The sequence below is a fragment of the Notolabrus celidotus genome, chromosome 14 (genome assembly GCF_009762535.1).
Source record: "Notolabrus celidotus isolate fNotCel1 chromosome 14, fNotCel1.pri, whole genome shotgun sequence".
Lineage (NCBI taxonomy): Eukaryota > Metazoa > Chordata > Actinopteri > Labriformes > Labridae > Notolabrus > Notolabrus celidotus.
In genome coordinates, this window is record NC_048285.1 from 188,467 (window position 1) to 202,584 (window position 14,118).

The 14,118-nt window shown below is 40.3% G+C and overlaps 1 protein-coding gene and 1 long non-coding RNA gene across 4 annotated transcripts; one reads left to right on the forward strand and one right to left on the reverse strand.

Annotated features, from left to right (window-relative positions):
* Positions 1–1,978: 1,978 nt before the first annotated feature.
* Positions 1,979–2,663, forward strand: LOC117825082. Its single transcript, XR_004633776.1, has 2 exons — positions 1,979–2,128; positions 2,271–2,663. It is a non-coding gene; the product is annotated as an uncharacterized LOC117825082 (long non-coding RNA).
* A 2,162-nt stretch (positions 2,664–4,825) lies between these two features.
* LOC117825080 (bile salt-activated lipase-like) lies at positions 4,826–13,282 on the reverse strand. Of its 3 annotated transcripts, none has more exons than XM_034700715.1 (11): positions 12,606–13,282; positions 12,247–12,394; positions 10,343–10,462; positions 10,196–10,261; positions 9,817–9,947; positions 8,042–8,149; positions 7,795–7,909; positions 6,684–6,870; positions 6,358–6,561; positions 5,398–5,601; positions 4,826–5,276 (listed from the first exon to the last, which is right to left on the reverse strand). In XM_034700715.1, the coding sequence occupies exons 1-11, from the start codon at positions 12,666–12,668 to the stop codon at positions 5,054–5,056; spliced, it is 1,569 nt and encodes a 522-aa protein (XP_034556606.1). In that variant the 5' UTR covers positions 12,669–13,282; the 3' UTR covers positions 4,826–5,053. The 3 variants fall into 3 exon arrangements, with proteins under 3 accessions (XP_034556606.1, XP_034556605.1, XP_034556607.1); XM_034700714.1 differs by having other exon boundaries at positions 10,064–10,261; XM_034700716.1 differs by lacking the exons at positions 4,826–5,276; positions 5,398–5,601 and adding an exon at positions 5,829–6,214 and having other exon boundaries at positions 10,064–10,261.
* Positions 13,283–14,118: the final 836 nt, after the last annotated feature.

The following is a 14,118-nucleotide window of genomic DNA, read 5'->3' on the forward strand; positions in this document are numbered from 1 at the left end:
ATGTGGTCTCATCTAACATTCATCTATCAGGGAGATGTTTTAAGTTTAAAGCATGTTTCGATGTGAATCAGCTGTTAAAGGTGTTGCGCACAGCGGAGACGCTCAGCTGGCGGCTGCGGCTGAGTGACAGGTCTCCTCTTTTTAAAGAGGGTCAATACGCAACTGCTACCAACAACGACACCAGGGTTAACAACTTTGAACAGGACAGTTCCCACCTTTAGATACAAATCCAACAGACTGGTGGGAATTGCTAGTACGCTGTGTTTGCAGACCAGCAACATCAGAGCCGTCTGGGCTTTTCTGCAGCTAGACTGATCATGACCTGGTTGTGCTCCCAGCTGACACCTCGATCGAATACACGTTTATTTTTCTCAATAAGAACAAGCAGGCAGAAAACTGGACACTGAGAGTCTGAAGTACGTTCCTGTTAGTATTATGAGCCTTCACATTATAAGACAATGTCTGTGGGGAATACTTTTATGAGCCTGATCCTGGATAATCAGTGTTATGTACCCGTATTCAATACCGTCAGTTATATGCATTTTGTTGCTGTAGAAAATATAATTTTGATGGAAAAAAAATATATGGACTTGTTTTTCACAAAAGAATAATATGTATATATTTTTTTTAATTGATTAATCGATAATTGATCGTTAACATTTCCAAAAATCAATCACGGAAAATACTTAAAATGTACATGCCTAAGTTAGCTATTGTTAGTACTCACAACTGTCATGTTGGCATTATCCAGTTGTACCGGTGACACGATATCAGGAGAAAAGTTATAACATATAATACTATAACAGCTCTACTGTTTGTTAAACGTGTTCAGTGAAGATGCTCTTAATTCCTACAGTGTTGACGGTTAGTGAAGGCATCAGGAGAGGTGTAGAGTGTACGAGCAGGAGAGACAAGAGGAGAAGTTCTTCATTCATTCAAACATTGATTGTTGCTTTGTTGGTTGGCGTGATCACGGCCGACGGTAACAGGTTATTAAAGATCAACATGTTCATGAATCGGCTTGTCATCCCTACAGCGTCCGGACGGACATACAATGTAAATTTCTGTAGGACTTACTGAATGTCATTAATTCTTCTGCTTGTCAGAGCCCCCGTGGTGAGAGCTTCTTAGACTCTGATCTGGACTACAGTCCTGAGCAAAGCCCCTTATCCGGTCAGAGGGGACACGGACCCCAGCTTTAAGTAGTTTTTAAAATATGTACTTTTACTTTGAGACAACTGCTGTGTCCACTGCAAATCACAAGAAAGATGGAGACAGACAAAACAGACAACAGTGGTGCAGACCTAGCTGGAGGCGAAACGTTGCGTTCTGTGACAGAAAATGAAGTAAACCCCTGACCACATTTAAGGGACTACTTTGGCTTCTAGTGCAAGAATGGCAACAGCTTCATTATGCACTGTAAGCTGTGTTTGCCCAGAGTGACCGAGGTAGCAGCTTATAAAAACTCTACATCAAACCAGTGCAAACACGTAGAGGTAAGTTAAATTCAAACATTTATGCCGGTGCAATGGTAGTTAAATTACATTTTGTATTTTAGTATGAAGAGGTAAGTCAAAGGTGTGCTTCGACAGGTACAGTACAGCACAGGTACACACCGTAGACTGCGTTTATTATGGAGAAATCCAGTTTCATGGCTGTATCTGACCAACATGACTGAAACATGGCACAAAGTCAGTAAATGCTGTCATGCTCTCTGTGTTGTTATCCGATGTGCAGATGTGGACTCACCCTCACGTCTTTCTATTATATATGTAAGCTTTAATAGGAAAGACAGTTTGGAATTTGAGTTAAGATTAAAATATGTTTATATTACTTATATGGTAACTATTTACATACAAGTTTATGTAAGTTATTATTTGTGTATGTATGTTGTTATAATTATTTCTACTAATGTACTTCTGTGGTTCTAATTACATTTACCTGGAGCTTGGTCATCCTGGCCTCTCATTGGTTGGTTCTGGAACTTGTGATGGAGTGACAAGGAAGTGTTGTTATGCCGATCGAGTGTGCTAAAAAGTAAAGTGCTTCAAGACAGTGTTATGTACAAGGTCAGAGAGGGAATGAGGAGGAGGGGAATCATGATTTGTTCAGATCTTCAGGTGTCTCTGTGAGCAAGAATTGTGCATTGTTAAATGTTAAAAGACAAAAATGTGATGCATGTAGAAAACCTTTTATCTATAAATGCAAATATTTTCAATTCTGTCTGTTAAATGAACACATTGATAATTATGTAAACATTTTGTTCACAGAGGAAACATCCATCAAAGCTGAAGGACTTCAATGACTTCGTAACAATATGGAAGCGAACCCTAGAACCACCAGATACCCCAATTGCCTGCCTCAGCCGCCTGTGAGTGTCTCTTCAGCTGTGCTGGACTCCTTTTTACTGCAAAGGGAGCAAGGATGACCTCTACTAACTTTGAAAACCAGCTTCTGCTCAAACTAAACAGGAAGTTTAGTGAGTAATGTTGAAAAGAAGAAACCACAACATAGGAACTTGAATTAAAGCATACAGTAGGGCAGGGCAATTTTCTGTGTAGCAGCTGCCATGTGGTTCATTTCTGTCGTGTTGACATGTTTCATGTTGTTAATACACTTTATTTGTAAAGATTTCCCTTAATTAAACAACAACAACTTTGAAATTCAAATCTTTTTGTGCTTATTGCGCTCCACAGGAGAGATCTGTTGTTAAAATACAAATTAACTTTTACTTAAAGTACATTTTAAACAGGTACTTTTACTTGTACTTAAAGGTGCTGTGGGGAACTTTTGATTTATCTCAATTTTGGCGCCCCATTGTGGACAAAGTGATACCTCTTATCTCTTGTTCTGTACATGCAAACGTAGTGTTTTCAACAAAAACCTCACCCTGCTGTCTTTTAACAGCCAGGTGAATCACTCAATGTGATTATTTGCCATGAAAACAGTCGAAAAATTATGTTTTAAAGACAAATGTCAATCATGTGGTCTGACACCTACCCTCTCCGAGTTATTTAAGGCAATAAAAATGACAATGGAGAAGGTATCAGTGTTGGTTTCAGTCTGTTCAGCTGGTGAAAAACTCCTCATAGTGCCTCTAAGTAAAATTTTATCAAAGTACCAGTACTTGTACTTAAGTAAAATAGTTCAGTACTCTTTACACCTCTGGACAGTTCTCACTGCCTCTGGTGTCAGTCATGAGAAGGTTCACCTAAAGGCATCTGGGCCTCAACTCGGTGGCCTTCAGAACACCTGACAAGAGACACACACAGTGTGAACGTTCCAGCAGTGTATCAATACATCATAAAGTGTGGGAGTGGAATAGCTGAAGATAAAAACAACACTGCTATCAATCGGTCAAGAGTTCATACAAATATTCTCACTCCCCGCTTGTCAATATGACGGCTTGCTCTGATGCCCTCCTCTTCCAAAAACAAATATCTGGGTCCCACGCAGTCGTCTCTTTGGACCATGGGCTCTAAGGTTGAGTTAGTGATTAAACATGTGCAACATCCAGATAGTATTAAATCCTCATTATCTGACTTTAAGACATGCAACAATCATTAACATTAGTTTACAACACAAAACGGTCACAGTCTGGTTTGGTTTGGTACCAAAACTTTGCTTAGTGAACAAAAATATCATTGAGTGTATGAAAGTACTGAAATACGTTCATCGTCTAAGTGACAAACTTCAGCTACAAAATAAGAAATTGTATTGAACATAACTTGTGCATCAACATTATTTAATGAATGTACAGACATAAGATAACCAATGGCTACGTTTACATGAGACTTTTAATTCCTCTTTAATTCAGAATAAAAATTGAATCCTCTTTAAAAAGATTAAAAATGACCTTGTAAACACCTAATTCTGAATGAAAATGGCCATTCTGAATTAAACTTAAATCCAAAGTGGCTGGTTATTCTGATTTTAAATCCAAATTGAATAATTCCTCGATCATGTATACGTTCATTCTGCTTTAAATTAATTCCAGTCGTTCTGTGCACGCTTGTTCCCTTGTCCTGTGGCGATGATGCACATATTCCAGGATTTCCGCCCGAAGCAAGCGCTGGACTCGAGCCAAGACTATTTATATATTACTCCTTGCTTCGCACTTTCATCCAGTGCTGTCTGGCCTTGCGAGCAGGATGTGGCAGTGGGCTGAGGTAGAGCAGCCGTTGCACTAACCGTTGGCTTTGATTCGCCAAAGTACGGTCTTCCGCGTCCCTTCTCCGGTCCTCTATCTCTCTTCTCGTCCTCAGCTGACGAAAGTGAAGCAGTATGTTTGTGTTGAGCTGCTTATTCAAAACTATAATCAAAATCAAAGTGAAAATTGTACTTATTGTGTGGTCTTCCATGTTGTAACCGAGAATAAAAGAAGCAGGAACTGGAGTCTGTTTTCTTCTGGTAGACGTAAATACGTGATGCCTGCCCCTGTCCAATCAGAACCCTTCCCAACCCCCAGACCTTAAGCCGAATTGATTTCCATGTAAACCTGAATTTGGAATTACTATTTCCATGTAAACATGAAGGAGAATACTTTAATTTGGAATGATTTAATTCTGAATAATGAATTCCAAATTAAAAAACATCATATAACTGAGGCCATTAATTTGAATTTTATTTTGGAGAACTTATCAAAGTGTAGTTTTTCTGGTGTTTTTGATTACCAGGAGCTGGTTGGAGTTGAGACTGTTGGTCCAAAGTAACAGATCAAAGAAAGTTATTTGATTCATGTTTTCATTCAGCAAACAATTCCACCACTACAATTTGTTTGTGTAAACATGGGAATGCTAGCCACATAAAAAGCTAACAGAATATATCCATATCATCATACCTTTTATTGTCTAGAGTTTAGTTTATGGGTAAGTTTAAACACTCCACTGCACCACTAATAATGCACACACAGAACAAGCCCCAAACCAAACAGTTAGTTAGCTGTGGCCTCAGTTATTACTGCTGAGCCTTAAAGAAAGAGAATCTTGAAAAAATCCAGAGGAAATTGTTTGTTATATTCATCAATTTATTTCTAAGGAACCTTTACTGATGCTCACAAGGTTTCCTCAGGCACAGAGGCGTTGGCAGAAGCTTTTTGTTCAAAATTGGCTTCAGAGAGTTTGGGGAGGACAACGGTCCAGAAATTAACAAAAGGTAATCGAAGCTCCTGTCTCACATAGTCCTCGTCCATATCAGAATTGATCTCCAGGTACTTGTGTCCAGGGCTGGGGAACTCAGGCCAGGTAGTGGGCACACTTTCTCCTTTGTTTGGGTCTCTGTGGACATAACCAGAGGGAAATACATGAATTGAAGCAGTTTCAGTTTTCCACTTTCATGTGTCTTTCAGTTTGTTTGTGTATTTCTGTGGTGCTCTTGTGTCATGTGTCCGAGTTATACCCAGTTTTGGCAAAGTTAGTCCAGTAGTTCATCATGTAGCGGGAGACGTCGCGGTGGCTTTGCACGTAGCCGATGATAGTGGTGAAAGGCTTTCCGAACACGTACGACACGTCATCAGCGTGGTCTGCTCCCATCCAGCTGGGGAAGGTGACGCCACTCAGACGGCTGGGCTGAGAGAAGACGTAGGAGTAGGTACGACCAGTCCTTTGGTAAGACATGGAAGAAAATTGATCTGAAATGAAAAACTTTAAAGAGATCAAGAAACTCATAGCACTCAAGTAAAAAACAAAAGAGCCCATGTAGCTTGTTTAATTGTAGTAACAATTCAAAACCTTCAGCAGCGCACCCAAAGCTTGATCTGTAAGGCAACTGGACTGGTAGAAATTCTTGAAGATGTTTCACCTCTCCTTCAAAAGGCTTCTTCAGTTCTGACCAGACTGGGGAAGAGCTCAAAGATATAAGCCACTAACAGTAGTGGGTGTGTCCAGGAGTCACAAAGGGTCCTCGTTGGTCTAGTTCCTGACAGTCGTTCTGTACCTCCTGACAATTGTTAACCTAGTTCCTGACAGTCGTTGGAGTCACATGGTCTCTGGTGTGAGTATGGTCTTACTTGTTTTGACAGAGAATTCAAAACAGCATTGTATGTAGGAGACAAATGGTGTCTTAGTCCACCACCTCTGTTAAGAGAAGGGTGTTCAAGCTGAACATAGATGGCTTCCTTGACCCCTCTTTCATAGCAATACTCTTCTCTGTCCAGGATCTGAACCTTGCTGTCCTCAAAGGAGTGTCACTTGTCCTTGAGGTGCAGATGTACGAGCTGTTTGATGCAAACATTATACACAATTAATTAAGTTTGCATCAAAGATTTTATCTTTGGCAAGATAACCAAGATAACCAAAGGGCTCACAAATGACCTGATGTTATTGTTTAGTAACTTTTACAGCAAAATGTAATCCTCACGTGGCGTTGGCAGTATGAAGCTTGAGGGCAGCCTGAGTAGGAACCAGGAAGAGGTAGTCTGTTCCAATATCCACAATGGTTTTCTTGATGGTCTCCTGGCTGGGATTTGATCCCCAGTTCTGGGTGTATAAGGAGTAGGCCTCAGTTAAAGCGGCCTCGCCGCCTTCCTTAGTGTATGAAGCCAGGAGCCTCTTCACGTCCTCGCTGCAATCAGTAAAGGTTTGAGATTGAAGTCTGATTACAATCCCTTCACCCAGACACAAGTTAATAACACCACTTATGTCAGAAGAAGGTTGGTCCTTTGTTTATGGATTCATTGTACTCACGCAGGTGTGTCAAACACATTGAAGTTGATTGAGGGAACATCAAGAGAAGTGAAGATGTGACCGTCCATGTTGTTCGCTCCAGCGATGTAGTCGATTTCAGCAGCATTGTGGAACAGTTTACTCGGCTCATCAGGCAAGAAGTCACCATCGACCACAGGACAGAGGACCAGGTTGTTCACAATGGGGTCTGGTGGAGGAGAATGCAATCATTATGCTTAATTGTGTTAGCTTAACTTATTAGCTAGCTGCACTGCATGCATGTTTCTGATTAGTCAAAACCCCATAACAAGGGTGATTAAATTTTAATGGCGCAAGTGACACGAGGGACAACCTGATCACACATGTCACTTTAAATCAATCCGCAGAAATGAGTCCTGGTTCATTTCACCTCTGCTCTGTTGACACTGTGGTAAAAACATTAGTTTTTATTAGCTTTTTAAATAGGAAAATATTGCGGCAAGATGTTACTCGTCCATCTCAACCTGATCCTGGGAGTCTAGAACAATGACAGTTAGCAGGCACAGATGTGAGAGCAGTCTGAGGAGCTACTGGACCTCAACCATCTCTGATTGGGAAAAGTAGATCAACACCCAGTCTCGTAAACCAGGCAACGACAGTAGAGCTGATGAGATCATCTCTAAACTGATAACAGAATTAGAGTAATTTAATTCATAAATAGTAGTGATAATAGTTAAGACAAAGGTTAGACGCTTGTCTCATTTATATTCAAAGGTGTGGCAACTGCAAAGCTGCAAGAGAAAGGCAAGTGGCAACCTTCGGTCTTGAGAAATGAAAACAATGCAGAGGAGCCGATCTTTACAGAAAAATAAACGTGTTTAAAGCCTGGTTTCAAGTAAAGGTTTTGGTCTGTGGTACAGTGTATAGTCCAATTAGCAACTTGAGAAGAGACCATGAGTTCAGATCAAAAGTCAAGTGAAATTTCCTTCTCTGCAAAATCTCATGACTCTTTACATCCCCTAGAACAGCAGGGAGTCTCAGTTTCACTGTAAATAGTGAGAAATTGAGAGGCTTCACTCAGGTTCTTCCTACAGCAGTATACATGTGTTTACAATAAACAGGTGAACTTGTTAGTGTGAAATGTGGTTCTTACTGTCAGGTGAACTGGTTATATTGATACTGCCAGCTAAGGTAAGTTTCACAGGATCAGCCATCTTCAGACAGGCAGCCATAGAATCATTGGTGGGGCAGTTGACCTTCAGAGCAATCTGGTGTGGGAGTTCAAATAATCTTTAACTTCTTCAATCATATGAACATATGAAGATTCTGATGGATATAAAAAAAACACCTTAAAAGGTTTGAAAGAAAATAATAACAAGTCAGAGAGACTGTTTATGTACCTCCTCAGCAAACCTGCGGGGGTCTTTGGTGATAGCCCAGGGAGCAAGAGCGACCCCGCTCTGGGACACGGCTCTCTTGAACAGCCCTTTGTTGTAAGGAGTGAGAGTCTGCAGGTACACAGAAAACATAAAAGGTATTTATTTCTCCAAAAATTAATTCTAAAAAAGACATTCGACTGCACCAGAGGAGATTCATGAGTGCTGATACCGAGCTTAAACCTTACAGCAAAGGGTCTTGGTGTTTGTGCTGCTTGTTGGAAAAATCCTCTGTTGCTTCTTTACTTTTACTGCTAAAGTCCGCTCGGAGCACTTTTGGATTAAGATTATGCTCTTTATAAGGATACAATGGAGAGCATGTTCAGGGCTGGAAAGTCTCGTCCTGCTTGGGACAGTGTAAAGTGCATGATGGGGATGCAGACCAACAAATGTGCAATTAACTTCAATGGCATGTCCGATTTTAACCTCTCCAACATCTTCTGTTTCATATTTTCAATGTCCCTTGATCTCCACCGTGTCCCAAATATGTGGAAGAATTCAATTATTGTCCCTAAAGCCTGTCTTCCTTGAATGACTTCAGACCTGTGGCACTCACCTCCCTGGTCATGAAAACATTGGAGCGCATTATGAAGGACCAACTTATGGATGATGTCGAGGCAGACCTGGACCCACTGCAATTTGGCTATAGGGCACACAGGGGCGTTGAGGATGCACTAAGCACTTTCCTAAATTGTACTGTGTCACACCTTGAGGGGGGTGAATTCTTTTGATCATCTTCTTTTAACTGTATCCAGACACACATTTTTAGCACTCATAACATCAATCCTGGTCTCATCTGGATTTTTTAACTGTTAGACCACAACAGGTCAGGGTCAATGTTGTTTTATCAGATGTTCTTTTGTCATCCACCGGTTCACCTCAGGGTTGTGTTTAATCTCTGCTTTCATTTGTTTTATACACAAACAATTCAGTCAGAGCAAACATACAGGACACCACATCGTCAAGTTTGCTGACAATTCTGTGATTGTCTCCCTGCTCGACAATAACAGCCCGGACCATGGCCCTGTGGTGGCAGAATTTATACAATGGTTCTGAGGATAAACTCTGGGAAGACAAAGGAGCTTGTCATTGAATTTAAGAAGACCCCCACTGCCTTCTCCCGTTTTTATTGATGATCTAGAAGTGGACATTGTGAACAGGCACAAATATCTTCCAATATCTTCCTCCAAACTGACATTTGAGCATCAGGTCGACGCTGTCTGTACAAAGGCCCACCAAAGAATTTACTTTTATCGGAAGCTCAGGGGTTTTAATGTCGACACAACTTTTATGAAGATGTTCTATTCCTGTTTTATTGAATCGCTCTTAACCTTTGCAATTGTGTCCTGGTATGGGTCAACAAGTCTAAAAAATTCAAATAGACTGCAGGCTATAGTGAAGATATGCAGCAGGGTTGCAGGCACACCCCTGCCTGACATGTCAAGCCTTCACCGAGCCAAGACCCTCAGCAAGGCCTGGTCCATCGTGGCTGACCCTCTTTTTTATGTGACTTGTTGTACTGTTTTGTTTATGTCACTGCTGACTGAAAGACAAATTGCCCCCCGGGGATATAAAGAAACCTTGAACTTGAACTTGATCCAAATATAGCACAGTACTAATTCTTTTTTGATATTGCAAAATTATTTTAGAAAAGACAGGTGTGTAGTGAATATGTTTCATTTTCATATTATTTATCCTTTACCACATTAATGAAGACTTCCAGAAAAAGAGTTCCTCACATGCATGCTGACACTAGCTCCACCTGCAGACTCTCCAAAGAGAGTGATGGTCTCAGGGTCTCCTCCAAAAGAGCGGATGTTCCTGTTCACCCAGGCGATGGCAGCCTGCTGGTCCCACAGACCATAGTTTCCTTTTGAGGAATCACAGAAGAGATTACTAATGCAGAGGAACATCAGCAGGGAGGATAACATCTTTAAGGCTCTGTATAATTTGTTGAAAGGTGTGAGAAACTAAACCAGCACCCACCAGGTAAGTCAGAGTCCCCAGTGCTCAGGAAGCCCAGAGTTCCCACACGGTATCCCAGTGTCACCACAATGACATCTCCTCTGTCTGCTATCTCATGCCCATCATACAAATAGTCTTCCAGGAAGTGCTCACCCATGGAGCCACCAATCTGGAAGCCTCCTCCAAAAATCCAGATCATGACCGCTAAATCTTTGGATACTGAAAAACAAACATGATTGAATCTTGCTGAAGCTCAGATCTAAACTGGGAGTCGCTCTGTAGGCTTCTTGTGGTCTTTACCTGAACTGTTATGAGGAACCCAGATGTTGAGGTAAAGGCAGTCCTCACTGCCACTGGTGTCGACCATGAGGGTGTTCAACTGAAGACATCTGGGCTTGTACTCAGTGGCCTTCAGAACACCTGACAAGAAACACACATTTCCAGTGTGGGAGTGGAATAGCTGAAGATAAGTACAACACTGCTATCAATCAGTCAAGAGTTTAAACAAATGTTCCAACTCCCAGCTTGTCAACATGACGGCTTGGTCTGATGCCCTCCTCTTCGAAATACAAATATTTGGGTCCCCCTCAGTCATCTGTTTGGACCATGTGCTCCAAGGTTGAGTCAGCCATATCAACATTATGTAATGAATATACAAACGTGACATAACTCATGTGTGTTACTAAACTTCAAAGGAAGTCAGGCTTTTAAAATATACCATACTTCTTACTTTAAGTCATAAATCCTACCATATTTCATCTTACTAGTCTGCAACCTGACTTCAACGTTGTATCAAAATCATGAGAAGGGATAGTGTCAAGAAATGTAGCTTAAATGAAACACTACCACAAATCTCTGCACATAAACCATACACACACTGCATTTTGTAGAGCTGAAACATCATTGTAACACATTATATACTGAGTATAAGACTTTAAAAATACCAGACTGAACTACAGGTTGATGTCTTCATGACACAAAACATTTTAGGCTAAAAGCTTGTTTACCTCTCCATCCAAAAATTGAACTTTCAGTCAATACAATGAACTGCCATGATTTGTGGAAGACCATTAATCTTTGTGGTGTGGATTATTTAAATTATTTGTCATGAATGAACAGAGATGTCAAGTAACGAAGTACAAATACCTTGTTACCATACTTAAGTAGAAATTTGGGGTATCTATACTTTACTAGAGTAATTGTTTTTCAGACGATTATTTCTACTCCTTACATTTTTAAAATAACCTTGTTACTCTTGTTTTTATTCACTTGTTTTCATTCAGGCTTTAGCAATTATTTGAACCTGTAACAGTAGGCCTATCACTTGTCAGTGCAATTAACCCTCCTGTTATGTTGCGGGTCACATTGACCCTTTTTAAAGTCTATTTTAGGCAATATATGCCTTCCAAACCAGCTAAATTAGTAATGTTAATTTATCAACATTACTTCACAAAAAATTAAAAATGTAAAATAAAATGTACAAAAATCTGTCAGGTAAAATTATTGTATTGAAATTTCCAATGTACATTAAAAAGAGTTTTAACATTAATTTAAATGAAAAACGAGTGAGTTATCCTCATTGAATCATGATCTTTGAGAATTAAAGAACACCACTGGACCTAGTCTTGATTTAAATGGTTAGTAATGGAGTTAAAAATTTGATTTAAAAAAATGTGTATTGGGATTTTTTGGGGTTCTGAAACTTGTGGATAATTGAATATGCCCCGGGTCAAATTGACCTAGGAACATTATTGCTGTTCCTGAGAAACGAACATAACAGGAGGGTTACACTTTCAAATTTAGCTCTGCCTTCTTGCCTTTTTTAAAAGATTTTTCCCATTGAAATACCATTGTGACAACCAACCCCATAGTGTGTGACAACCAACCCCATAGTGTGTGACAACCATCCCTGTGATGGGGTTGGTTGTCACAATGTGTCAGAGTGTCTTTGATAATGAATTGCCTCTTTGTTACAATGAGTTGGAAAATGAGAGGGATGCACATTTCAAGCCAACACCTTAAGCTTCAATTTAATGTAGGAATGACTGTTGAAAGATGTTTTGATGATGAGCAATCATCAAAAAAGTAAAAAGTGACAACCAACCCCGTTCTCCCCTACTTCTACTTGAGAAATGAATGTGAATACTTTTGACACCTCTGTGAATGAATGATCAAAAGGTGAGAAGTTGAGTCAGTCCACCCACCTTCCCAGCCGGGATGACGCTGTGGTTTCTGAAACCTTCCAGGGTTGTCAGCAAAGGGAATCCCTCTGAAGACGTCGATGTGACGGAAGGGCCCAAGAGGAATGCTCTCGCCCTCCACCATCCCTCCCTCTGTGTTCACAACACCTAGCTACAGGGATACAGATAAATAATAAAGTACAATGAAACAGAGATCTACTCAATGTGGTAGACTGTGACATCTGTTGGAAATGTATACGAATGTACAGTCTTGGATAAGAGAACTGCAGAATATTACTGGTATAATGAACGTTATATCTAAGACACGAAACAGAGAACTTTACAGTGGATGCAATAAAAAAATAGACTTTTAGGACACTCACAGAAACCGCAGAGACCGTCTCCAGAAACACAGCAACAGCCACCAATATTCCCAGCTTTGCCATCGTGCTTGTTGAAACAAGGTTGTTCGTCAGCCAGACTTTTATAAGGGAAACCCCTCACACTTAACCTGATCCAACCTGCCCCTGACCACAACTATATAACTGTGGGCCTGCTTTCCCCACTGTTGTATAGTTGGCACAAGCTTCAAGGTTCAAAGTTAAGGTAACGGTATTTGTACCCGTGGGTAGATTTTGTTTGCAGTGAGTCAGATATGTACAGTGGGAGTCCGGGACAAGTTGCATGAGTACAAGTCGTATCAGAAGTGATGGGAGTAAAGCCAAAATATCAAGGAGGGTAAAATTATATTCAATAAAAACCTCAATTTTTCATCATTCACTTTGTGTACTTCACTTAAAATGTTCATTAGAGATGGAGGAGGTCCTTGGATTGTTTAATCAAATACAAATACAACAGTGTAACAGCCATTTCTGCAGGAAAAGGTCCTGCTCTCAAAATGTAACATGAGTTAAGTTTTGTTTTAGCAGATAAATAATATTCAGAAGGTGGATCATTCAATACTATCTCCAGAACATTACTGTAAATATGTATTCATCATATAAACACTGATGAGAGTGAACTCTAGTTGACACTAAGATGACACATCTTATCAAACCACTTTTCCTAAATATGCATATTTAAACTGTGAAATTAAAAGTGTAAATGCTGTTTTTTAAAAATGTTGAACCAACTGGTATGATTGAATAATTAATGAAAAATAAACCAACTGGGTTTTTTTTGTTCTGTTAAAATGTCAGGTTTTGTGATGTAAAAAATTGAGACCAAGATAAATCATGCCAGGACTTTTTCCACCTGTAATGTGACCTATAACATGAACAATTCAACTGAAAAAAAATGTAATCTTTTAGGGGGAAGAATAAAAAATATAAAATAATGTGGTTGTATAAGTGTACACACCCTTTAACTAATACTTTGTTGAAGCACCTTTTGATTTTATTACAGCACTCTGTTTTTGTTTTTATGTAGGAGTCTATTAGCATGGCACATCTTGACGTGTTGATATTTGCCCATTCTTCTTTACAAAAAAGCTCCAAATCCATCAGATAGTGAGGGCATCTCCTGTGCACAGCCCTCTTCAGACCACCCCACAGATATTCAACTGGATTCAGGTCTGGACTCTGGCTGGGCCATTCCAAAACTCTAATCTTCTTCTGGTGAAACCATGCTTTTGTTGATTTGGATGTATGCTTTGGTTCGTTGCTATGCTTCTGTTCATACTTCCCTCTGCTCTCGTGTTTCCTTGATTATCCCTCCTCCGATCAGTCTCCTCTCTCCTCTCTCCTCTCTCCTCCAGCAGCGTTTAGAGCTTTGGGATGCAAGTTAAAATGCATCAAAAACAAACAGGAGCGCTGTGCCGCGCTGCGCCGCAATGCCCCCACGGGATGAGAGCCGAGGTGTGCCCGAGCATTGAGAGAGCCCCACACCCACTGGAAG

Excerpts from the sequence above, each read along its gene's own strand:
- LOC117825080 (XM_034700714.1), bottom strand. The coding sequence starts at position 12,668 with ATGGCAAAGCTGGGAATATTGGTGGCTGTTGCTGTGTTTCTGGAGACG. Across the intron at positions 6,871-7,794 it reads TATAACCAGTTCACCTGACA|ACCCCATTGTGAACAACCTG; the intron begins GTAAGAACCACA and ends CTCCTCCACCAG. Across the intron at positions 5,602-6,357 it reads CTTCATACTGCCAACGCCAC|GACTGGTCGTACCTACTCCT; the intron begins GTGAGGATTACA and ends GTCTTACCAAAG.